The sequence below is a fragment of the Amyelois transitella genome, chromosome W, assembly GCF_032362555.1.
Source record: "Amyelois transitella isolate CPQ chromosome W, ilAmyTran1.1, whole genome shotgun sequence".
NCBI classification, from domain to species: Eukaryota; Metazoa; Arthropoda; class Insecta; order Lepidoptera; family Pyralidae; genus Amyelois; species Amyelois transitella.
The window spans coordinates 7,730,866-7,756,481 of record NC_083536.1 but is presented as its reverse complement, the minus strand read 5'-3'; the positions used below and the strand labels follow the sequence as shown (position 1 = coordinate 7,756,481).

Genomic DNA, 25,616 nt, shown 5'->3' with positions numbered 1-25,616 from the left:
GAAGACCTAGATGAACATATCTTGATCAAATTAAGGACGTCCTGGTAAAGGGTCAGGTCAAAAGTACCCGAAACCGCCGAGCTTGCATGAAGAGAGTTATGAATATGGATGAAGCAAAGGAAATATGCAGAGATCGTGGCAAGTAGAAAGAGGTAGTCTCTGCCTACCCCTCCGGGAAAGAGGCGTGATTTTATGTTTGTATGTATGTATAAATAGTTTATGTGAGTTGAATATTGAGGGGGGTCAGGTATTCTGTTATGCGGACGATACGGCCATTGTCTTCTCGGGTAATTCCTGGAGGAATGTATACGAACTGGCGGCGGAGCGAGGACTATTGGTTGCACAAAATTGGCTGAAGTGTAACTTATTAACACTTAATTATACTAAAACAAATTATATTGCTTTTTCAATAAGAAATAACATGCAACCTTTAAATTCGTCATTAAAAATTCACACAAGCAGAAGTCCCCACGAGGATTGTGATTGCCCTGTAATTGGAAGAGTGGGTTCTACTAAGTACTTGGGAGCTATCATAGATCAAAATTTAAATTGGTTCTCTCAAGTTGACGTGGTTGCTGCTAGAATAAGAAAGCTTTCGTGGATGTTTAAAAACCTCAGACATGTAGCTAATTCTAAACTTCTTCACAATATATATATATATATCCCTCATTCAATCAGTACTTACTTATTGTATCTCTATTTGGGGCTGCGCTGCAAAATCTAAACTCATAGAACTTGAACGAGCCCAACGCTGTGTGTTGAAACTAATGTATTTTAGGCAATATCGTTACCCTACTAAATTGTTATATGCGGAAACTAATGTCCTTATAAGACAACTTTACAATTTGCATTCAGTTCTAAGACAACATAAAACTCTAAATTATGATAAAAGTATTATAACAAAAAGAAGAATTAACGTAATAACTATAAAATTTTCTAAAACTGTATTTGCATCTAAACAAAATTTAAGATTGTCAGAATATCTCTATAAGACTCTAAATAATAAATTAAAATTGTATTCTAAAACCAATTATTACTGTAAACAAGAATTATTGTCCTGGTACAGGAGCTTACATACGACAACACAGAAGCACTGCTGATTTCGGTAACATAAATTAAATAATAATTACATATTTACAACATACATATAATCTCAGTCGGGTGAGTATATTTCCATGCTTTCATGGAAATATATTCATCATTGTTGCTGCTATTTTCCTTGCATGGAAATAGCGGCTACAATAGGCTATTTGACTTTATTGAAAATATGCTACGAATTGTGGTAATCCTATTAGATAATAATATAACAGAACGTGGTTTACTTTCATTTGTACTAAAATAAGCATATTTTTGGCGATTTATCGTTTAAAAAATACAGTAATTTTTAAATACTTTTGAACGACCGAAACGCTCTGTGATTTACCGGTTACAACTCCGGTGACGTCACATGCATTGTGTGTTATTAATGTTTTATCCCATATATTGAGCTATTTCGTGACAGTGAACTATTTCAGCTTCATTTTATTACTTTAGTGAAATAAATTCCTGGTGTTTGTATTCAAAATGGACAAAAATTTTGTGCGTGCCGACAACACAAACCTACCTGAGATTGATGCATTTATGGTTGCACTTTTCTTCAAAAACAACGCGGATTATTATGGTCCAGAACTTAAGAATGTAAAAACAGCTGTGTAAGTATTTTAAAGAAATTATTTATTTTGAAATCTTTATGTTATTTCACGCAAAAATTTCGCAGCATTTTATTTGATGTTTTCTTTGTTTTATTTTTTACTATAACTCAAATATTGCCAGCATACTTACATCAAAATGATCTTCACACATAAAAACATTTGAATGCGATAAAATACTCTTTGGATCTCTTCGAGCTAACTGCAACCACTTCTTTCGTCTTATTGGACTCGTTGGAACAGACACAAACACTTTTTGCGGAGTTTTTATTGAAGTATTTGTACATTGTGGTACTACACACCATTTATAAACCATTTTGTGTGATAAATTGAGAGAAATATAATCAAAACCACTGTAACTACTGAAACTGCACCTAATGATAATCAGTTTACTTGCGTGTGACGTCACACAGGTTATATACCGTCCGCCATTACTATGAGAGCGTTTTTGGAGCGCTATTTTAATTTCAACCTTTATAATTCATTTTTTATTATAAATACTGCATATTTCTCGGAATTATAAATGAAGTGTGTTTATAATGTCATAAAGAATAATTTTAAACCATTTCTAAAAAACAGTCAAATAGCCTATTATGTTATGTTTGTTTTATATGAATAAAAAAAAAATCCTTTTGGTTCTTAATAAGTATTTTATAAGGTCATTGTAACGAAGGAGCGGGTCTCGCCAGATACAAGTTTCTGCAAACTTAATTGGTGAGCCCCTGCAACCTCTGTTTTTGTAAATTTTTTGTAAAGGATAAAGAATTTTGAATTTTTGAAAATTTTTCAATTTCCATTAAGGTATCTTTAGTGATTAAGGAACTGGCATTTTCCAAAAAAAATCTCATAGCATCCTTGTATTTCAAGCACAGTTGGTGCATTGAACACATTATAACATCATTTTCCTGGTGGAAATCTGGCTGGTGTTTAAACAACTGAACATTTTTATTTTTCTTTGCTTTCCCTCTTTTAAAAATTCAGATAACACACTAGGATCTGGCAGGTAACTTCGTGGACTCTTTTAGGGAGCTCCTTTGATGTTACAAGTTTTAATGTTGTGCCTACCTTTGCTAGACGTGACTTTTTCCAGTAGCATTCTACTGAAGTGCATGAAGGTTCCTCACTCCTGCAATGGACCCACATGATGAATGCCACAGCATGTTTGCAACCTCCTTCAGAAGCAGCACAATCATGACACTGGGCACTCACTATTACACCGTTTTCTTCGTCCACAACCATAGTGGCTGAATATGGTTTACTACGAACTGTATGTCCCGGGCAAATTTTGCACTTAACAGTGCACAATTTTGCATCTCGACGAAGTTGGACATATCCTACAGCATTGTCTCCATATGACTGCCTCGACGAACTAAAAAGAAATGAAACAATTTGTTAAAAAGATAAACAATTGATTGTAATTAATTGATTGTTGTAACGCATCCTCAATGCTTTCAATCTGCGCTGCCTTTTGATTATGGATTTACCTTTTTATTTTGGTTGACTGAAAGAAATCTCGATTGGGATAAGTCCGCCATTGTACATATTCTTCTATATCCAATGACTGTTTTATTTTTGTTATATTTATTTTTATGTGCAATTAAGAGTTTACAAACAAACAAACAAAAATAAACTCAAAATCATATTATTTTATTTTTACCTTATAATTTACCTTTTCGAGTTTAAAAATACCTACTATTACTATAATAATGTATCTTGAGTATATTACTTACATGGATGTAATCACATTTCTAAATTCAGCAGAGCAGAAGTTACTACTTGTTGCGAAGAAATTAGCCACCGTTAAGCAATCAATTCTTGGCAAATTTGAACTATCTGCCTTAATATATTCACTTTCCATTATGGGAAAACCTTTAAAAATTTATTCAAAAAGATCACTAATCACGGTATAATATGATCCAAATATCAACAAACACCATAGTACTTGACAGAGAATTCTTGTATTGCAACGCATGACATACATATATACATACAGTCACGTCCATATCCCTTACGGGGTAGACAGAGCCAACAGTCCCGAAAAGACTGAATGGCCACGTTCAGCTGCTCAGCTTAATGATGGAATTGAGATCCAAATAGTAACAGGTTGCTAGCCCATCACCTAAAAAAGGATCGCAATTTTTTAAGCCTATCCCTTAGTCAACGCGTGACGTCACGCATTTTGATTGGTGTTCATTGTCACGTGAATTGAGGGTGAAATATTTAATTTCATTTTACAAAATATTGTGTTTTTTATTATTTTTACTATAGAAACTACCTTTTCGTGGTAAAATTTTATACTTATTTGAGTACAGTCCACATCCCTATTATAGACCCATCTCTCTTGCCACAATAGTGGCGAAGGTCCTTGATAATCTGCTTAATAAACAACTAGATAATTATATTACATTGCACGATAACCAGTTTGGTTTTAGACCAGGTCTTTTCACAGAATCTGCAATTTTGTGCTTGAAGCAGACGATCAAGTACTACACAGAGCTTAACACCCCAGTATATGGCTGCTTTCTGGATCTGTCGAGGGCATTCGACCTGGTCTCTTACGACATTTTGTGGCAGAAACTGGAACAATCAAATGTGCCTCCTGAGCTGTGTAACTTGTTCAAGTTTTGGTATCTCAATCAGGTCAATGTTGTGAGGTGGTCGAGTGCGTTCTCAGAGACATACAGGTTGGTATGCGGAGTGAGGCAGGGTGGGTTGTCCTCGCCCGGGCTCTTCAATCTGTACGTGAACTCGCTAATTGAGGAGCTCAGTAGCTTACACGTCGGCTGCCATATTGACGACCTTTGTCTCAATTACATTAGTTACGCGGACGATATGGCTCTGCTGAGTGCCTCTTCCTGTGGTCTTGATAGATTGTTGAGTGTGTGCGAGCGATACGCTACTAGCCACGGCTTATTATATAATGAGAAGAAGAGTTTTTATATGGACTTTCAGGCTGGAAGGAAATGTCCGAATTTTATTGCAAACATTAAACTAAATAGGACTTTGCAAAGGGTTTATGAATTTAACCCTTGCAAAGGGTTTATGAATTTAAATATCTGGGACACTGGCTGACTTCTGATCTAAAATATAATGCAGACATTGAGCGGGAACGTAGCGCGCTATCGATACGTGCTAACATGATAGCCGGTAGATTCGCACGTTGTTCTAGACCAGTTAAAATAACTCTCTTTGAGCATATTGTACGTCCTTTTACAAGAGCAGTCTATGGGTGCAATATGTGATGCCTTTAGGGTGCTGTTGGGGTTGTCTCGACGTTGCAGCGCGTCGGAGATGTTCTCCGAGGCACGTGTGGATTGTTTCTACTCTACCATGCGCAAACAGTGCACATCCCTGGCGTGCAGGTTCCGGGACAGCTCCAACAGTATTCTTAGGCTGTTTGCGTCCCATTTCGATTTTTTGTATGTGAATCATTGCTCAATGATACACATGCTGAGGAACGAACAGGTGTAATGTTTTTTATGGGTGTGTTTCTTTGTATGTATTGGTCTTGAATAAAATTATTAAATTAAATTTTAAGGAGATGGCCCAAAACTGCCCTAGGAACGTATACATTTATTGAGTATCACGTATTATTTTTTTTCCTAGAACTTATGAAAATGATTTTCTATAATAAAAGATTCTTAATCTTATTTCACTTCCTGTCATAGCTTCCTTTACAACAACGAGTTAAGTGTTGCCATTTAAAAGTTTTTATTAACTTCCTGTACGGTTACTGATTTCGATTTAATCGATATTTATGAAAATGTACAGTATATACGCTTAGTAAGAAGCGTTATTTTGGGACCGCTTCAATATTTTTAGGTATATTTAATAACAATCTATATGTTTTACTTTAAAAATAATTTGTTTTTTGTACATTTGGAAATGATTGTGTTACTTAAATCGATAAAAATATATATTTATTACAAATCGATTTTATGCCGATTGCCGTGTGGTTCCCGGCACCATTACAAAAGAATAGGACCACTCCATCTCTTTCCCACGGATGTCGTAAGAGCCGACTAAGGGATAGACTTGGGATTCCTCTTTAATGTAAATCCCTGCCAATCTAAGGTCTGCCGCGCCGATGGATGCATGGCTAGGGGCGAGCCTAGTCTCGAGCGTGCCACTTCCGCCATGGGGTTGGGCGACCCCCAGGTAATGGCTAGCCTTACCCTGGCATGCGGGGCTCTGCTGGGGCGGACAAAATTTTTCCCTAGCGTCTCGTGGGAATCGCATGGATGCAAATTTTTTGAAAGAGCACCTAGATGGCGGCGATGGTGTCCGCACCCCATCACGTCTCGTTCCCGGCGGGAGCGGTATGCGGTCTGCTGAAAGCCGCTTTGCGACGATGAATGTAAGAGGAGGAATGAAGGATAAGATTGAGGAAGTATGCCAGATGATGGATGAAAGACGTTTGGATGTGTTGTGCGTGAATGAAACGAAGCGGAAAGGATGCGACGCGACGCAGCACGGCCCTTACACGGCGTATTGGTCTGGAATTTCCAGTACCAGCCGAGGCTGTCAAGGGGTCGGTCTAATTCTTTCTGCACGAATGGCTGAGTGCGTGAATGAGTATGAGTGTGTCAGCCCTCGTCTTCTATGGATTAGGCTGAAAGTTGGAATCACTCGGATCTTCGTTCTAGGTGTTTATGCACCTTGGGATGTGGGTTCGAGGGGTACAACATCAGCAAAAAGCGAAAACGAGGAGTTCTGGAATAGTGTAAGAGAAGTATTGAAAGTTACCAAGCCAAATGAGAAGATTATTATGTTAGGTGATTTTAATGGATGGGTGGGTGTAAAGCGTGATGGATATGAAAAGGTGCTTGGTGCGTTTGGTGACGAAAAGGTGAATGATAATGGAAGAAGTGTATTAGAAATTTGTCTAGAGTGGGATCTTTTTGTGTCGAACTCAATGTTTCAACATAAAGAGATCCACACCTACACAAGAGTGGAAGGTATTTTAAAAAGTATGATAGACTTTGTGATTGTAGATGAAAGATTGAAGAACAAAGTGCTGGATACCCGTGCATATCGCGGTGCTGGCATTGACTCGGACCATTTACTGGTGATATCCCGGATAAGGGGTATCTTCAATCGCTGGCGGCACAGGGTAAGGGAGCAAACCAGCGCTTTGGAAAGAGTAAAAGTAGAAAATTTGCAAGATATGGATGTAGGTAAGAAGTATATTAATAGACTGAAGGATGAATTTGAAGATTTAGAGGAAATGAGCGATATTGAAGATGGATGGAAGGAATTTAAAAAAAGAATTGTGAAAGTAGCTGTTGAAGTGTGTGGTGTAAGTAGAAGAAGGAAAGGAAAAAATCACAAAAATGCGTGGATGAGTAAAGATGTGCAAGAACTTGTGCGATTAAAGAAGAAAGCATGGCTGGATTTGTTAGCAGCAAAAGCTAACTTAAGAATGCAAGAGGTTATAGATGAAGATGTGAATGAAGCACGTAAGGAATATAAGAAAATGAAAGATTTGGTTAAGAAAGCTGTGATTAGAAAGAAAGAAGAGTATAAAGAGGATTTTGATAAAAGGCTATCAGAAGACTTTCAGTCAAATCTGAAAGTATTCTGGAAATCCGTAAGGTCAGCCCGAGGAAATACTATAACCAGAGAGCTGACTAGGATCAGATGCCAGGATGGTAGCGTTGTGAAAGGAGAAGAATGTGTACTAAAGATATGGAAGGACTATTTTGAAAGTTTATTTGAAAAAAAGGAAGGAAATAAGAAAGATTTCTGCTATAGCGAAGAAAAAGAGAATGAGATGGAAGGCGAAATTGAAGTGTTCGAAATTGTGGAAGCACTTAAGAGTATGAAAGCGGGAAAGGCTGCTGGGTGTGATAGAGTGTCGGTCGAGATGCTTAAAGCAGGAAAAGGCGTAGTAGCTAGTCAGTTGTACTGCCTTTTCAATTTGTGTTGGAGAAGCGGCCGAGTACCAAAAGATTGGTGTAAGGCTGTTATCGTGCCACTTTACAAGGGAAAAGGGTCACAGCTGGACTGCAAAAATTATCGTGGTATAAGCCTGCTTAGCGTCGTCGGCAAATTGTATGCTAAGGTATTGATTAATAGAGTCAGGAATGAAACTGATGACAAAATATGGGATGCTCAAGCGGGATTTCGAAAGGGAATGGGATGTACTGATCAGGTCTTTTCCTTGCGGTGCATAGCCGAAAAGTTTTTGGCCAAGAGTCAAAAAGTCTATTGCACATTCGTAGATCTAGAAAAGGCCTATGACAGAGTTGAGAGGAATGAATTGTGGTCAGCACTTTCTATGCATGGGGTGAGCAGTCTCTTAATACGAGCACTGAAATCCTTATATGAGGATTCGAGTGCTTGTGTCAGGATAAACGGAGCGCACACTGAGTGGTTTAAGATTGAGAAAGGCGTTAGGCAAGGATGTGTTGCGTCACCGTGGCTGTTCAACCTATTTATGGATAGCTGTTTGACAGATTTGAAAGAGTCTAAAAGTGGATTAAGGATGAATGAGTTACTCGTCAAATGTCTGCTCTATGCCGACGATCAGGTTATACTGGCGTCATCAGCGGAGGAGTTACAGGAGATGGTAAACTGTATGCATGAAGCTTTAAAAGAGAAAGGAATGAAAGTGAACGTAAGTAAAACTAAAACACTGGTTTTTGAAATGGAGAAAGAAATGACAGCATGTAATATTTTGATTGGAGGAGAAAAAGTGGAGCAAGTGAAAGAGTTTGTATATCTAGGATCAAAGTTTACATCAGATGGCAAGTATGATAGTGATATTGAAAGGAGAGTGAACGCGGGGAACATGGTGAATGGAGCTTTGCATGCCTTTATGAGCAGTCAGAAACTATCCAAAAAGGCTCGACTGGCTGTGCACAGGGGCGTGTTGGTCCCGACATTAATGTATGGGAGTGAAAGTTGGGTATGGCAAAAGAAGCATGAAAGCAGAATAAATGCAGTGGAAATGAGAGCGTTAAGGAGTATGATGGGTGTGAAATTGAGTGACAGGATAAGGAACAGCGTGATAAGGGAATGTTGTGATGTGAAAGAAGATGTAGTTACAGGAATAGAAAAGGGTATGTTAAGATGGTTCGGTCATGTGGAGAGGATGAATGAAAGCAGGTTGACTAAGCAGATATACAAGGAGAGTGTGGAGGGAAAGGTCGGAGTGGGAAGACCTAGACGAACGTATCTTGATCAAATTAAGGACGTCCTGGTAAAGGGTCAGGTCAAAAGTACCCGAAACCGCCGAGCTTGTATGAAGAGAGTTATGAATGTGGACGAAGCGAAAGAAGTGTGGTGAACAGTTAACGAAATAAAATTCAGTCATTCAACTTCACTCAGCTAACACGGTTGTTTTACTTACTACCTATAAATGACTCATAACTCGATAGCCACCTAAACACTTACATTGGTGACCCCGATTAGTTTTGTAACATAGTAACACGTTCCGCGATTTTAACTTGTGATTTAATTTTCTTTGTTATCTTCGTGTCACGATAATTATACTGCACAACCTGTCAGCCTTCCTTAAGGGACTCTCACTGACTTCGTTCCAAGAGGCATATATCCATCGCGCAACATGAATACGAGTGGAAATTGCACCCCCGGAACTCCTGGATGCGGAGCGCCGAGCACCAGCAATGTCAACACAGAAATTGCAGCCTTCGGCATATCGTCAAAGATACCAGATTTTTGGGTCGAGATGCCCAGAGTTTGGTTTGCTCAGTTCGAGGCGATAATGGCTCCTCAGAAGCAAGGTGATGAAGCTAAGTATGCTATGGTGCTGTCAAAAATTGGCAAAGAAGTTGTCAGGCAGATAACCGACATCATAACGGCACCTCCCGAAAAGAAGAAATACGAGGCTGTCAAGGAAAGATTGCTGTCTGTTTATGAAGAGTCGGAAGAACGTCAATTTCAAAAGTTGGTCGGTGAAATGGAGTTAGGCGACCAAAAACCATCTTCCCTGTTGAGGCGTATGAGGGAATTAGCACGCAATAGTCAAGTAAGTGATAAGACTCTACACAGTCTATGGCTATCAAGACTCCCTGATCACGTGCGAGCCGTATTAATGGTAAGTCAAGATCAGAAACTTGATAATCTTGCCATTATTGCAGATAAAATATTAGAAGGAAGGTCAGCTGAAGTATCGGAAGTGTCGAGCGGGCAACCACAACTTATGATAGAAATATTAAATCAAATGAGTAAGTTAACCATGGAGATAGCAGCCTTGAAGTCAAACTCATTTCAAAATAACTACGGACGTCGCAATTTCAATAGAAACCGAAGTTCGGAGCGCTCAAGATCCCGTTCGAGACCTAGAATAACACCCGATAGCCCCAATTGGTTATGTAAATATCACCTGCGTTACAGAAATAGAGCCCGAAACTGTGTAAAACCATGCAACTGGAAGAAGCCGTCGGAAAACTAAATACAGCGTTGACAGAGGCGGTCGTCAGCGCTATTACACCATCAAACCGCCTATGCGTTATCGACAGAAAAAGTGGATACCGTTTTTTAGTGGATACAGGTGCCAACATCTCCGCAATCCCGAAAAGAGGGAATAAACTGAAAACTGATAACACATATAAAATATACGCCGCAAACGGCACCGTAATACAAACATATGGTGACAAAACGCTGACTCTAGATTTGAATATGAGACGACCGTACAGGTGGACTTTCATCGTTGCTGACATTACGCAACCAATATTAGGCGCCGATTTTTTAGAAAAACATAATATTTTGGTGGATCTTCGAAACAAACGCCTGATAGATGGCACGACTGGACTTCAGAGGGACGCAAAATTCATGAAGTCAAGCACGCCTACACTGCGGACCATCAAATTAACAGAAGAGTATGAAGACATTTTGGTTGATTATCCAAGTATTTTGAGACCTCTCGACGCTTTATCACAACCAAAACACAACGTTGTTCATCAAATTATTACCGATGGACACCCAGTTTACTCAAAATCCAGGCCATTACCAGCTGATAAATACTTAAGGGTGAAAAAAGAAATTGAGCAGATGTTAGAAACTGGTATATGTAGACCCTCCAAGAGCCCGTGGGCCAGCCCCTTACACGTCACTACGAAGAAAAACGGCGAGTTGCGGCTTTGTGGCGATTATAGGAAACTAAACGCAATCACGGTACCGGATAGATACCCTATCCCGAGAGTATTAGATTTCACGTACCTATTACCAGGAACCAGCATATATTCTAAAATAGATTTAAAAAGAGCCTACAATCAAATACCAGTTCAGGATGTCGAAAAAACCGCCGTAATCACGCCATTTGGCCTATTTGAGTTCCCTAGAATGCCATTTGGTTTACGCAACGCAGGACAAACCTTCGTCAGATTCCTGAATCAAGTTTTAGCGGGATTGGACTTCATTTTCATATATATCGACGATATACTTGTGGCTTCATCGTCGACTGAAAGTCATCGACAACACCTCCGCGAAGTATTCAGAAGGTTGGATGAACATGGCATTGCAATAAATCGAGACAAATGCGTGTTGGGTCAGTCGCAAGTAGAATTTTTGGGCTATTTGATTACGCAAGATGGTATCAAGCCGTTACCTGAGAAGGTCGAAGCAATAAATAAATATCCAACTCCGAGTACCGTGCAGGAATTACGTCGATTTTTAGGTATGATCAATTTCTACCGAAATAACATACCACAAGCAGCTAAATACCAAGCTCAACTAAACAAGTATCTGGTTCGGTCCAAGAAAAACGACAAGACACAAATCCAATGGACCCCGGAGGCACTAGAAGCATTCGATCAATGTAAAGCAAGTCTAAGCGACGCGGTTACATTGACGTCACCGACGACACACTCCCCGCTATCGCTCATGACAGATGCGTCACAAACGTGCGTCGGCGCTGTTCTCCAACAATATGAAAATGACATTTGGAAACCGCTATCATTTTTTTCAAAAGGTTTAAGCGAGACTCAATCAAAGTACAGTACATACGATCGCGAATTACTGGCAATTTACATGGCAATAACACATTTTCAACCTTATGTAGAAGGAAGAGAGCTAATAATATACACAGATCACAAGCCACTATGTTATGCCTTCACTACTAAACAAAACGGTGTAAATAAAAAGGAATCCCCAAGGCGATTACGTCATCTCGAGTTCATTGCACAGTTCACAACAGACATACGTCACCTCGCCGGTAACCTGAACCCGGTAGCCGATGCATTATCACGAGTCGAACAAATAGATTGTCCTTCACCTGTGGATTGGAGTGAGATAGCAGATACTCAAAACAATGATTACGAACTCAAACAGCTGTTGCATAAAAGCAATCTTAATTGGAAGAAAATACATTTATTCGGGAATAAATACTTGTATTGTGAAAATTCTAAAAATCAATTGAGACCATATGTGCCGAATTCACTTCGAAAACAAGTATTCGACACTATGCATAACATCACTCACCCCGGAGTGCGATTATCGAAGAAAATGGTATCACAACATTACTTTTGGCCACGAATGAATACACACATCGGAAATTGGGCGAGAGCTTGCGAATCATGCCAGAAAAGTAAAATATATAGACACAACTCATCGCCAATTGGAAGTTTTTCGGCAACAGCGCGTTTAGATCACGTGCACATAGACATCGTCGGACCATTGCCGGAATCGAACGGCAATAGATATATTGTTTCAATGATAGACAGGGCTACAAGATGGCCAGAAGCTGTACCGGTAGCAGAGATAACGGCGAAGACAGTAGCGGAAGTTTTTGTCAACACCTGGATAGCAAGGTTCGGATGTCCAAACGCAATAACATCAGATCAAGGACGACAATTCGAGTCAGATTTATTCAATGTTTTGACTAAACTACTCGGCATTAAAAAAATCAGGACTACTAGTTACCATCCACAATCAAACGGTTTGGTCGAGCGTTGGCATAGGTCGATGAAAACCGCATTAGTTGCGCGAGGAAACACGACAAACTGGTCAAAAGAACTACCTTTAGTACTTTTAGGATTACGAGCAGCCTTACGGTTGAAAGAAAATATTAGCCCGGCACAAATGCTATACGGAACTAACATACGACTTCCTGGAACATTCATGAACCCTAAAACTCAAATTTCATCGCCAGAAACGTTTACACAGTCCCTACAGGATTCGATGGCAAAGATAAGCCCTTTCAATGAAAATCACCACAACACCACCCACAGAACATTTGTTCACCCCGATATGAAAAACTGTGAATATGTCTACGTTAGAACGGATGCTGTGAGGAAACCGCTCACACCACCTTATGAAGGCCCATACAAAGTCATAGAGAAAAACGAAAAATATTTCATAATTCAATTACCGAAGAAAACTTCAACAGTATCTATAGACAGATTAAAACCTGCATATATTTTTGTCGAAGAAAAGGTGAATGAACCTTTAGAGCACTTAAAAAGTGACCAGAGGCACAACGAAACTGATAAATCAGCGGAAAATAGCGAAGACAAGGTAACCAGAACGAGGTCAGGCCGCATCATACGCCCAGTCATACGATTTGCTATAGATCACAGTCAGCAAAAACGAATGAGCAAATAAGTATTACATGATTAATTGTAGCGTCATAACGAAACAATTTTTTTCACGCATTTCACACACCATTCAAGTTATCGTCCCAAAAATTGCGATCTTCGGAAATATGGGCAATTGGGGTGGCAAGGAAGAAATCGTGGTGGCCCAAACAGCCGCCGGGTCAGGTGGAACCAACAGCGCAACAAACACCGACATCGCGATTGGCGGACTCTTCATCGTCGTCGCCGTCATTGTGTTGTGGTATCTATACAAGAGGTGCAGAGGGAGGTTCTACAACAAAGTGTTCAGGCACATCGATAACAGACAAGTCCAGACTCAAGCCCCGATACCAATGGTACCCAGACAGTGCTGTAACAATGGAACACACGGACCCCAGAACGTATAAGAATGACAGCGAAAAGTGAAAAACGCAAATAGTGAAAGTGTAATAAATAATAAAATGTGAAATTCGGACAATTTATATATATATATTTTTTGTTTCTTTTTGTTGTTGTCAGTATGTATTGCATTTGTATATATTTTTGTTTTAAAAAAAAAAAAAAGGGGGGACTATTGTGGTGAACAGTTAACGAAATAAAATTCAGTCATTCAACTTCACTCAGCTAACACGGTTGTTTTACTTACTACCTATAAATGACTCATAACTCGATAGCCACCTAAACACTTACAGAAGTATGCAGAGATCGTGGCAAGTGGAAAGAGGTAGTCTCTGCCTACCCCTCCGGGAAAGAGGCGTGATTTTATGTATGTATGTATGTATGTCGATTTTATGATCTGGCAACACTGGTCAGACTGACAGGAAGTTACGTTTGAATTGAACATCTCTCAGACGTCACTCGTTCGTTGTTTTGTTGAGCTTTTTATCTGATATTTATAATTGTTTATTTATTTTGTTTTGAGTATTGATTTTAATCGGCGGTGGCACTATTTTATATAGGGGAGCCCCCTCAACCTAAATCAAATGGGTGTATTATGATAGACGATGCTGCTAGCAATCCATTACTATCTTGATTTCCTGTTTTTAACTATACACCTCATGGTCTTGCTTAATATGGCCTTAGATTCTGTATAGCCTAAGGGATAAAGACAAGTAAGATTTTTAGGATTAGCATACATCATAGTTTCACGTGTTTGGGGGGTAGACAGACCTGTTGCCATAAAACAAAAAATTAAGTTTATCAAGTTGGTGGGGCGTATAGTGAAATCAAGAATTCGAAAAAGTGATGGATAGTAATTCCACGTTGACTCATTCTCTGGACCAGCTTTTAAGATCTGCGCAGGATGAGAAGCAGCTGGCACATTCTATATTTTTAATTAGAAAAATATTGTTAATGTGTTTATTGTAGTCCAAATAAATGAACCGCACTTTTGCAAACGTTCAAGTTTGTTCAACAAATCCTTGGTCACATTCAGAAAACAGACGTCAGCGTAGTCCAGAAGAGGCAAAATAAGGGAATGGCAAAGCGAAATTTTGGTCTGAATCGGTAAAAAGTTTTGAAGGCATTTTAGAGAGTGAAGGGAGTAATGAATTTTTTCGACTTGTTTCAGCAATGTGTGAAGTCCATGTTAAGGTGGAATCTAATAAAACACCCAGGTTTTTTACATTGTTGGTGTATGTAATCGGTGTCCCGTCAATGTATAAAGGAAAAAGTGTGGATAAGTCAACGTTTCTACGCATATAGTAACTGCCAATGATTAAAGCTTGTGACTTTAAGGGATTGACTTTAAGACCGAAAGACTCCGCCCACTTACTAACGCTAGAGAGGTCATTGTTCATGGCGTCGATGGCAGCATTAACGTCCGATAAAGGGAAATGTCGGTAGAGCTGCAAATCATCAGCATATTAATGGAAGTTACAGGAAAGAATATGAGTGACACAATTGATGAAAACGGAGAAGAGTAAAGGAGAGAGGACGCCGCCCTGTGGGACACCTGCCCTAAGATCACACCACTCAGAGAGGGTCTCACCAAGGCGAACACACTGCTTGCGACCGCGAAGATAGGAAGAAAACCAAGCTAGGGCTGATGAAGACACGTTTATAGAATGAAGGATTTCTAATAGACAGTCGAAATCGACTGAGTTAAATGCGCTGCTGAAATCAAGAAGGACAAGTAAAGTCAAAGATTGTTTCTTAATAGCCCATTGAATATCATCGGTCACCTTAACTAAAGCAGTAACAGTACTGTGCCCTGGTCGAAAACCAGATTGAAATAAATTCAAAATATTGTTACTATACAGAAAAGAGGAAAGTTGGTTGTGTACTATTACTTCTAAGATTTTGGATAAATATGCTAGGATCGAAATGGGTCTGAGATCAGAAGGAGAAGTAGGATTTTTAGTTTTAGTTTGGGGTATTACATGTGCAAATTTCCAAGATTGTGGAAATATGCCAGTGGTGAGAGAGAAGTTAAATATATGCGTTAGAACCGGAAGAATGTTTGGAAGAAGTAAATTAATCATTTTTGAGGATATTGAGTCATTACCTACTTATTAGACTTAACATGCGCTATGGCTTTCTTGACCTCCTCGTCCCTGACAGCCACAAAAACAAACTGGGGGTTAGAAGGAAGCGGGAGACAAGATAGTTTGTATAAGGTGTTTGCTTTAGTGCTAGAAGTAATAGTCACAGGCGGCAAGGAAAAATGTGAATTAATTATGGCTGAGTCAATGTTAGTACTACAAGAAATTGAGGAGGAGAAGAGAGGAGAGAGAGAAGAATCTCCAAGAGTCTGCCGGCCGACAAGAGAAAGTTTTCAGATCAATTTTATAATAACTGCGACGGAAAGAATATTCGGGTTTACGTTTTGGCGGGCGAACACAATACAAAAGATATAATAAATCATGGTGCGAAAACGGGGCATCTAGCTGACCGTGGGTAGTAACAAGATAAGGGGAGGATACGATCATGAGGTCGAGGAGTGAAGGAGCACAATTTGGTACATGATGGGTCGAGGAAGTAGATAATATATGCAAATTGAAAGTGTTTATTAAATGTTGCAATTTTAATCACCAAGCCTCACATGTGCTCCCCACTATTTAGTGGGGAGAGTGTCGGGCTCACGGTCACGTTTTTACGTGATCGTGAGCCCGACATCATGCGGGATGAAATACGAGCAGCAATTAAACATCTCAAATGCAATAAAGCCATAGGATGTGATGAAATCCCAATCGAAGTGTTTAAGGTGATGGGAGAATCTGGAGTCGATGTCTTATTGACTATCTGCAATAAAATATGGGAAACTGGCATATGGCCCGATGACTGGTCGCAATCCATTTTTATTCCGCTGCACAAGAAAGGGTCCACCAAAAAATGCAACAATTACCGACTCATATCCTTAATATCGCATGCAAGTATGGTGATGCTCCACATACTTAACAGAAGGCTGTTGGCCTACCTCTCGAGGCAAATTGCACCTAAACAAGCAGGATTCATAAAGGGAAGAGGCACTCGCGAATAAATTCTTATATTGCCTCAGATCATTGAGAAGGCAAGATAGTTTAATTCAACTCTTTACATCTGCTTTGTAGACTTCCGCAAAGCATTTAACACGGTCATATGGACACATCTCTGGAAGATACTTGCGCAAATGGGTATACCGCCTCATCTTATAGTCCTTTTGAGAAAACTATATGAAAACGGTACTGCAACACCTACACGGAATACATCATGCGCATTGTCTTGGAGGAATGGGACAAAGGTATATCAGTCGCTGATAATACAACCCTTTTCGCACAGGCAAGAGAAGACATAGAAAATCTTCTGACTCGTCTCGAAACTACCAGCCTCAAATTCGGACTTGCCATCAACCGAGACAAGACGAAGATGATAATAGTAGACCGGGCTGAACAAAGTGGAATAAACGTACAGAGCATAGCTAACTGCGAAGTTGTACAGAGCTATATCTACCTCGGTTCTACTATCTCCAGTACTGGAAGATGTGGAAGGCAAGAGAACACGCGGCCGATCACCAACTTGCTGGACTGACTTGATCAAAAATGCTACTGAGTCTACCATGGTCCAGTGTGCTCGCAACATCTGTAACCGGCAGAAATGGAAGCACATCACTGAGAGAACAGTCCTCGGTAAAGAATACGACCTGCCGAACAACTCTCCATGTACCGCGTCTGCGCAACCACAACCACTCTGACAAGAGTGTTTGACTAAGAAGAAGAAGATTTTAATGTGCGTGAATCGTCCTTAATGAGGCATGTATTAAAGTCGCTCATTAATATTACATGATCGTAACTAGAACAGAAATTTTTAAGTAATCTGTCTAAGGAATCAAAGTAGTCAATACGTAAATTGGGGCTATAATAAACTGCCAGAAGAATTTTAGTATGGTGAAGAGAAATTTCTAAGTTCTGGAGACCTATCCACATAAGTAGACAATGAAGTGCTAACTACCTTATAAAGGAATTTTGTTACGGATGTAAATCGCAACACCCCCGCAGCCCTTGCCGACTCTGTCGTTTCTTGTTATGCGATATCTCCTTGCGGCTCTAGTCGCCATCAGCCTCTGTGGCCTCTGCAGGGAGGCGAGGTTTTGGCGAGAGAGCGCATCCGCCTATACGGGGGCCCCGTAAAGGGCCATCGATCGCACAACTCCATGTACAAGCGCCTGCAGGACGTTTCGGCCGCCGTCATCACGCGCGGTGCTGATTCCGCGAAGTGGGCGCCGAAGTTCCATCTGCCATCAAGAACGATGCGCAGGTATCGATATATCGCATCGATTGTATGATGGCAATTGGGACACCACCAACCGTCAGACTGGCGTCTGCAGGCGGCTTTCTCCGAGGGCAATGAAAGCACAGCGCCTCGGATTTGTGGAGAGCCACCTCCAGACTTTTAGGTTTAAGATCTTTATTCTCATTAAGAATTACAAAATTCACTTCACATGAGAATAGCACTAAATTATATCTAATTACCATCAATCGAAAGGTATGCGCGTACAGATTTACGTATCATATTCGGTGCGGTTACCCTCACTTAAAAATATAATTTTTTGTCGAGCGGTCTCTACTTCGAGCGTCGAGTGGTATAATACATTAAGTAAGTAAGTAAATGCTTTATTGTTCACTAAAGGAGTTCATTACAAATAAAAACAGTACAGTACAAAGGCGGGCTTATCCCTAAGTGGGATCTCTTCCAGCCAACCTGACAATAAGAGGATCATAAACAAAATTGAGGCAAGGGTGAACAACAGTTCTTTTACTAGAATTATCCTTAAGACACAACAATTATATACGTAAAATACAAATAAATAAATAAATATATAAACATGTATATATTCTAAATTAACTTCAAAACCAATTCAAGACTCGAGAAAGAATTTATTAAGCTTATTTTTGAAGGAATTGGAAGAAGGGGACAATTTTATAAGAAGGGGCAGTCTATTCCAAAGGCGAGCAGCCAACACGGAAAAGGACTTACCGTAGGTTTGAGAATGGTAGTCAGGAATCTGTAGAAGGAGGGTATTACAGGAACGAAGGCGTGGATCATGGATGCGAAAAGTGAATTTTTCTGACAGATATTTAGGGTAAAGGGGATTAAAAAGTACACTGTACAAAAAGGAGACAATATGTAAGTTACGACGTGATCTTATGGATAACCAGTTCAAACGTGAGCGGAACTCCGATATGTGGTCAAATTTCCGAAGACCAAAAACAAAACGAATGCACATATTCTGTATCCGCTCAAGCTTATTTAACAGTTCCTCAGTCAGGTCGATTTATTTATTTTATTTACTAATTTATGTACACAGAAAACATCGAGACTGATAAACACAAGAAACAAAATAACAAAGGTTCTGCTTATTTCAAAAGAAATCTCTTCCAGCAGACCCGAGATAGGAGACATGATGGAAAGGGTGACAGGCGTGTACTCCACTCACACAACTAATAATAGACATACATAAACAAATACATAAATAAAATATAATAAAATACATATATAAATACAAAATAATAAACTTACATAAAGTAAATACAATATAGGTATACCAAATTAGCAAGGCTTGGAGAGATAATAATTTTTAATTCATTTTTTAAATTGGGACATTGATTTAGAGTCGCGTATCTCAGGAGGCAGTGAGTTCCACAATCTAACAGCATGGACAGAGAAGGAGTTGGAGAAAGTGGCCGAACGATGCGTAGGGAATTTAAGCATGGTCCTACGATGAGACCTGCATGGAGTATCGACGGAACAAACAAATGTGAAGCGGTTGCGCAGATATGAGGGGTATGCAGGATTATAGAGAGTATTGTAAAGAAGGCAAAGTATTCGCAAACGAATCGGCAGCCAGTTTAGTCGCCTGCGAAACTCCGAGACGTGATCATACTTCTTGAGGCCAAAAATGAATCGAATACACAAATTCTGTAGACGTTCCAGTTTATCCAGGAGTTCCTCGGTAGCATCCAAAAAGCACGCGTCAGCATAGTCGAGGAGAGGAAGAATTAGGGATTGTCATAAGGAAACTTTAGTTTGAAAGGGAAAAAAATTTTGGAGACACTTCAAAGTGTGGAAGGAATAGTGTACCTTGCGACTAACCTCGTGAACGTGCTTCGACCAGCTAAGTGTAGAATCCAAAATAACACCAAGGTTCTTCGCAGATTCCGCAAAAGCTATAACCAAACCATCCAGAAATAATGGGGGTAAGTCACACAGGTCAATACGACTGCGTAGATGCTTACCACCAATAAGCATAGCCTGAGATTTCGATGGATTTATTAATAACCCAAAGGAGCTAGCCCAGCGACTCCGCTTGCATAGGTCATCGTTCATGGAAGCCACAGTTGTCTCAACCTCATCAACCAAGCAATGCCGGTAAAGCTGCAAGTCGTCTGCATAGAGATGTATACTAGAAGATAGAATATTAGTAACAGTATTAATAAACACAGAGAAAAGCAAAGGAGAAAGGACACCACCCTGGGGGACAACAGCACTGAGCTCACGCCAGTCAGAGGAGATCTCTCCGAGGCGAACACACTGCGAGCGACCCCGAAGGTAGGAAGAAAACCAGGCAAGAGCAACAGGTGACACGTTAATAGACTGGAGAATTCCGAGAAGGATATCAAAATCAACAGAGTTGAAGGCACTGCTGAAATCGAGAAGTACAATCAAAGTTAGAGATTTGTTTTCCATAGCCCAGCGGATGTCATCGGTAACATTAACAAAGCCGTCACAGTACTATGTCCCGCACGGAAACCTGACTGAAAAGGACTAATTATGTTGTTATGATTTAAAAAATAAGATAACTGCCTTTGAACAATCATCTCAGAAACTTTAGATAAAAAGGGTAAGATAGATATAGGTCTAAACTGTGAAAGTGAAGAAGGATTAGAGACTTTAGGTAAGGGAATGACATGAGCTAGTTTCCAAGATGCAGGGAAATATCCGGAAGTTAGGGAGAAATTAATTATATGAGTAACAACAGAAAGAATAACAGGGAGAAGGAGCGTTATCATTTTTGCAGAGATCTGATCATCCCCAGCCGCGTTAGAAGTGACATGAAAAATAAATCTTTCAACTTCATCCTCAGTAACACATGAAAACTCAAAGGCAGGGTAAGGCGGAACAGGAAGTTTGGATAGTTGATTCAAAGTGTCAGATTTAGAGGCAGAAGATAGAGAAACAGGCGGAAGAGAAAAATGTCTGTTAATGTCGTATGGGTCTAAGTTACTGTGATGGAGAACCGAAGATTTGCCAATACCCACAGATCTAAGAAACCTCCACACATCAGCAGGGCTACGACCAACGAGAGAATCAAGAAAATAATTTCTTTTAGCATCCCTACACATACGACTGCAGCTTTTGCGAAGGACCTTGAAAAGCGAGAGATTGTGTTCCGTCGGGTGACGCTTATACCTGCGCTTGGCTTTATCTCTTCGTGCCATAGTTTGCCATAGTCGATAAACGCAACATCAGCGTAATCGAGAACAGGGAGGAGCAATGAACGAGCCAAAAGCTCTTTAGTATCAGAAGGTAGGAACTGTTGCAATCGCCTCAGAGAATGCAAGGAGATAAAAGTTTTCCGGCTAAGTTCACTGATTTGAGGGGACCAAGAAAGAGTTTCGTCAATCATTATTCCCAAATTTTTTACTTTGGAAGCAAGAGGTATAGTGTCATTGCCTAAAACACTTTGAGAAACACCAATGACTTTAATTTAGAGATAAAGTGAGGACTACCTATAACAATGGCCTGAGACTTGGCCGCATTGATCAAAAGACCAAAATATTTGGCCCATTCAGCAATACGAGCCAAATCGGAGTTGATAACACTGATCGCATGGTTGAAATTACTCAGTGTAGCAGCTGTATAAATATGAAGGTCGTCCGCATAAAGGTGGAATGAGGAAGACAGCGAAGAAGTGATACCATCAATAAATAAAGAAAAAAGAATTGGCGAAAGTATGCCACCTTGAGGGACACCAGCATCCAAACTACACCAATCAGAACGATTGTCATCAACCTTGTGACCAACTGACGCCGCCCAGTGAGATAAGAACGAAACCAGGCCAGGGTAGAAGAGGAGAAGTTAAGACTGTACATTATTGCAAGAAGAATCACGAAATCGACTGAGTTAAATGCACTAGAAAAATCAAGTAAAACGAGCAGCGTAAAATTTTTGTTTTCTATGTTAAGACGAATGTCATCAGTGATTTTAACAAGTGCTGTTGTTGTGCTGTGACCAACCCGAAAGCCAGACTGGAAGGGACTCAAAATATTATACTTAGCCAGATGGTTAGAAAGACAATCAATCATGTCTAAGGAAATATTGTCATTGCCCACAGCCTTTGAATTAAAAGAATTTATGATTTTTTGTACCTCATCAGATGTAATCGATTCAAAGACGAACGGGGAAATGTCAGTAGAATCATTACTGTGAAGTCTAGCTTAAGTTGCATGTTTTGAATTAGGTGAAGTACAAACTGGCGAGGTAGAGAATTGTAAGTTCAACTCATTTAGATTGAACTGAAAATCTGTACCAAATATCTGTTTGCCGATCCCCAGCCCTTTAAGAAATTTCCATAGTTTGTTGGGTGGGCAATTATCAATATTATCGTGAATATGTTTCCGCCTAGCATCACGACACTTGCGGTTGCACAGATTACGAAGAGAAACATAAGTATTATGATTGAAGGTAGAAGGACAATGACGTAGCCTCAATTTTGCTTTGTCTCTCTTCGCCATAAGTTGTTGGATTTCCGGGCAGAGCCAAGGAGCAGGAAGATGCTTAACACGAACAGGATGAAGAGGGGTGTGTTTATCATAAATAGATAAAATAAAGGAGTTGAAAGCAGCCACTTTTTGATCAACCTCATCCAGGTTCATAATAGTCTCCCAATCCGCACGAGCAAAATCGGATATTAACAAATCTTTATTAATATGTGCAAAGTTGCGCAACAAGATGACTTTGTGTCTACGTTTAGGGGGTCTAAGTCTAAAAGAAGAAAACAGAAGGTCATGGGCTGAAAACCCTGGAGCCTTGAACTGACCGTGCTTAGCGACTATATCGGGGGAAGAAGTTATAATAAGATCAAGTAGAGATGGACGGAAATTGAGTGGAAAATGAGTAGCGTTAAGGGGAAGGACATTTAGATCTAAGGAGTGTAAAAGAGAGAGGAGAGTTTTTGAACGGGAATCATTTTTAAGAAGACATGTGTTGAATCCCCCATGAGGATAATGTGATCGAACAAGGTCCGTGTGTTAGTCAAGACAGAGTCGAGTGAGTCAAAATAGTTAATGTGGAGAGATGGACTGTAAAACACTCCCAGTAAAACTTTAATTTTATGAAGAGAGACCTCCAAAAAAAGGTGTTCCGGGCTTTGGGTAACAGGGGGAGATTGAGAAACCACCTCACAAGAAATACCACCTCGCAAGTAAATTGCAACACCACCACAACGCTCCATTCTAGTGGAGCCATCACTTCGAACCGTGTCACACACTCTGTCGTTCCTTATCAGCCTTAATCCCGGAAGAGGATAGAGAGTGGAAGGCAAAGACGGTTTCAGAAACTCTCCGAAATTAGAATTGCATGAATGTTGCTGTTGGAGAAGGTATTGAGAAGATCTGCATAGTGACCAGGCACACTTTGGGCATTTATATGCACGACATTAATGTTTTTAGCTAAGGAACGAAAAGTTATATTAATGTTGTCCCTGAGATTAGGAAGATCCTCGCCATCATTCTCAAGATTCAAGAAATTGCTTGAGGTATTGATAAGAGAAGAATATTCAGAATCGGTAGAGGGGGAAAGAACGTCGGACATGAGAATGAATTGGTTAAATAACAATAAATATATAAATAAAATAATATATGTATGAATATATTTAATAGATAATAAATTTTCAACGATAAATTAGGTAATAATTATCTTTAGTTTTCTCGCCTTACCATAAAAATAATACTACGACTTACATATTCTATTACAAAATAAGATAAATCAAAATTACTGTATATTAATAAATTAATAAAATTTAAAATCACAGTACAACCCCGAAATCGTACAAAAAAGCAGGACAAAGAAAAACAAAATAAACAATAGTGTAGTGACAAACTCAATGCTGTAATATCTCATAGTGAGAACTTGCTTTATGTGAAAGTAGGACTAAGCGCATAAAAACCGCCGTGTGACATGAAATCCTTCGGCAGCCCACTCCAACGGGAAAATAACAACAATGAGTTGTCAGTGTCAATGTCGTGCGTGCCATAAAAAAGACTGCAATAAATAAGTTGAAATGACCGGCACTTTTTACAAACCTACAATGTAGGTAAATGTTAAAAGTTCAAAGCTATATTTGAAATATTACAGCAAAGATTCTACAAACTGAAGAGGTCTACTTTTTCGTCTGGGATCGTGTAGAACGTGGTTTATTTACAGGGCGCCCAGCCCGCTCCTTAACGGACAAGCCAGAAGCCCCCACAGCAGACTTCACCACAGCAGTGGGAGTGGAGCCAGCCGACTCGAGAGTCCCTGCTTCTGATTTATCGGAAGCATGCTCACTGCCAAGTGCGGCATGAAGTTCGCCCAATGTTGAAATTCTGCGCTTTGACCCATCCGCACTAACTATCACAATTTTGCCATCAGCAGTCCAACAGCCCCTAACACCGAGGGACTTCCTGGCCTCCACAAACACAGCATGTCTTGCAGCTGTCAAAAACTCCGACAGAGTCAGACCACTGCCCTTTAGGTATCTTTTGGCAGCTCAAATTTTGTTTCGACAAGATAAGTCTGTAAATTTAATAAGGATAGGACGTGGCTTATCCATCTGTGAGTTCCTGCCAAGACGAACAGCTTGTATGATATTACTTGGCTCAATATCTGGCAGTTGCAGCATGTCATGACAAATGTTGAGAAATTTTGTGTGCAAGTCTACATCTGTGTCCTCTGCAACACCATGTAGGAGTAAAATGTTGGATCGAGCTCTCATTTCGATTGCATCTAAAGACTGTAGTACCAAACCCATCTGTGCATTGAGGCCAGTAACTGCTTTCAATATAAATGATTTAAAAGTGTAGTACTCACTGGCAAGAGATGATGTATCCTGACCCTGACTTTGATTGCCCAATGATGCTTCAAAAGAAGCCATTTTAGACTTGAACAGGACAGTCATATCAGCAATATCTTTACTTAGTTGTACTAGAGGGTCCAAGATGCTTCAATGAAAAGTGATTGAAAACTTCTGTGGAGTGAATGATGAAGTGACGCAGATTTAAAATATGTAAACAGTGAAGAAAGGACTGAGAAAATTAGTACAGGTGAGTAGCTTTAAGACATTAACATTGATTTAAAGCCCGACGCAACTGGAAGGGAAATCGATTCTCAGTATAATTAAATTTTCAGAGTGAACATTCTTAAATCCAAATAATCTATGCATAAATTTAGTTATATTTCTGGGAGATATTTTAAAGAGTAAAAATTATTGTTATTATTAACATACATACATACATACATAAAATCACGCCTCTTTCTTGAGGGGTAGGCAGAGACTACCTCTTTCCACTTGCCACGATCTCTGCATACTTCTTTCGGTTCGTCCACATTCATAACTCTCTTCATACAAGCTCGGCGGTTTCGGGTACTTTTGACCTGACCCTTTACCAGGACGTCCTTAATTTGATCAAGATACGTTCGTCTAGGTCTTCCCACTCCGACCTTTCCCTCCACACTCTCCTTGTATATCTGCTTAGTCAACCTGCTTTCATTCATCCTCTCCACATGACCGAACCATCTTGACATACCCTTTTCTATTCCTGTAACTACATCTTCTTTCACATCACAACATTCCCTTATCACGCTGTTCCTTATCCTGTCACTCAATTTCACACCCATCATACTCCTTAACGCTCTCATTTCCACTGCATTT

General features: G+C 39.8%; 1 protein-coding gene across 1 annotated transcript; it reads left to right on the top strand.

Moving 5' to 3' along the window:
• The first annotated feature begins 9,258 nt into the window (after positions 1–9,258).
• LOC132904135 (uncharacterized) lies at positions 9,259–10,055 on the top strand. The gene is made up of 2 exons (XM_060954057.1): positions 9,259–9,681; positions 10,050–10,055. Exons 1-2 carry the CDS (start codon positions 9,259–9,261, stop codon positions 10,053–10,055), a joined length of 429 nt encoding a protein of 142 aa, XP_060810040.1.
• Positions 10,056–25,616: the final 15,561 nt, after the last annotated feature.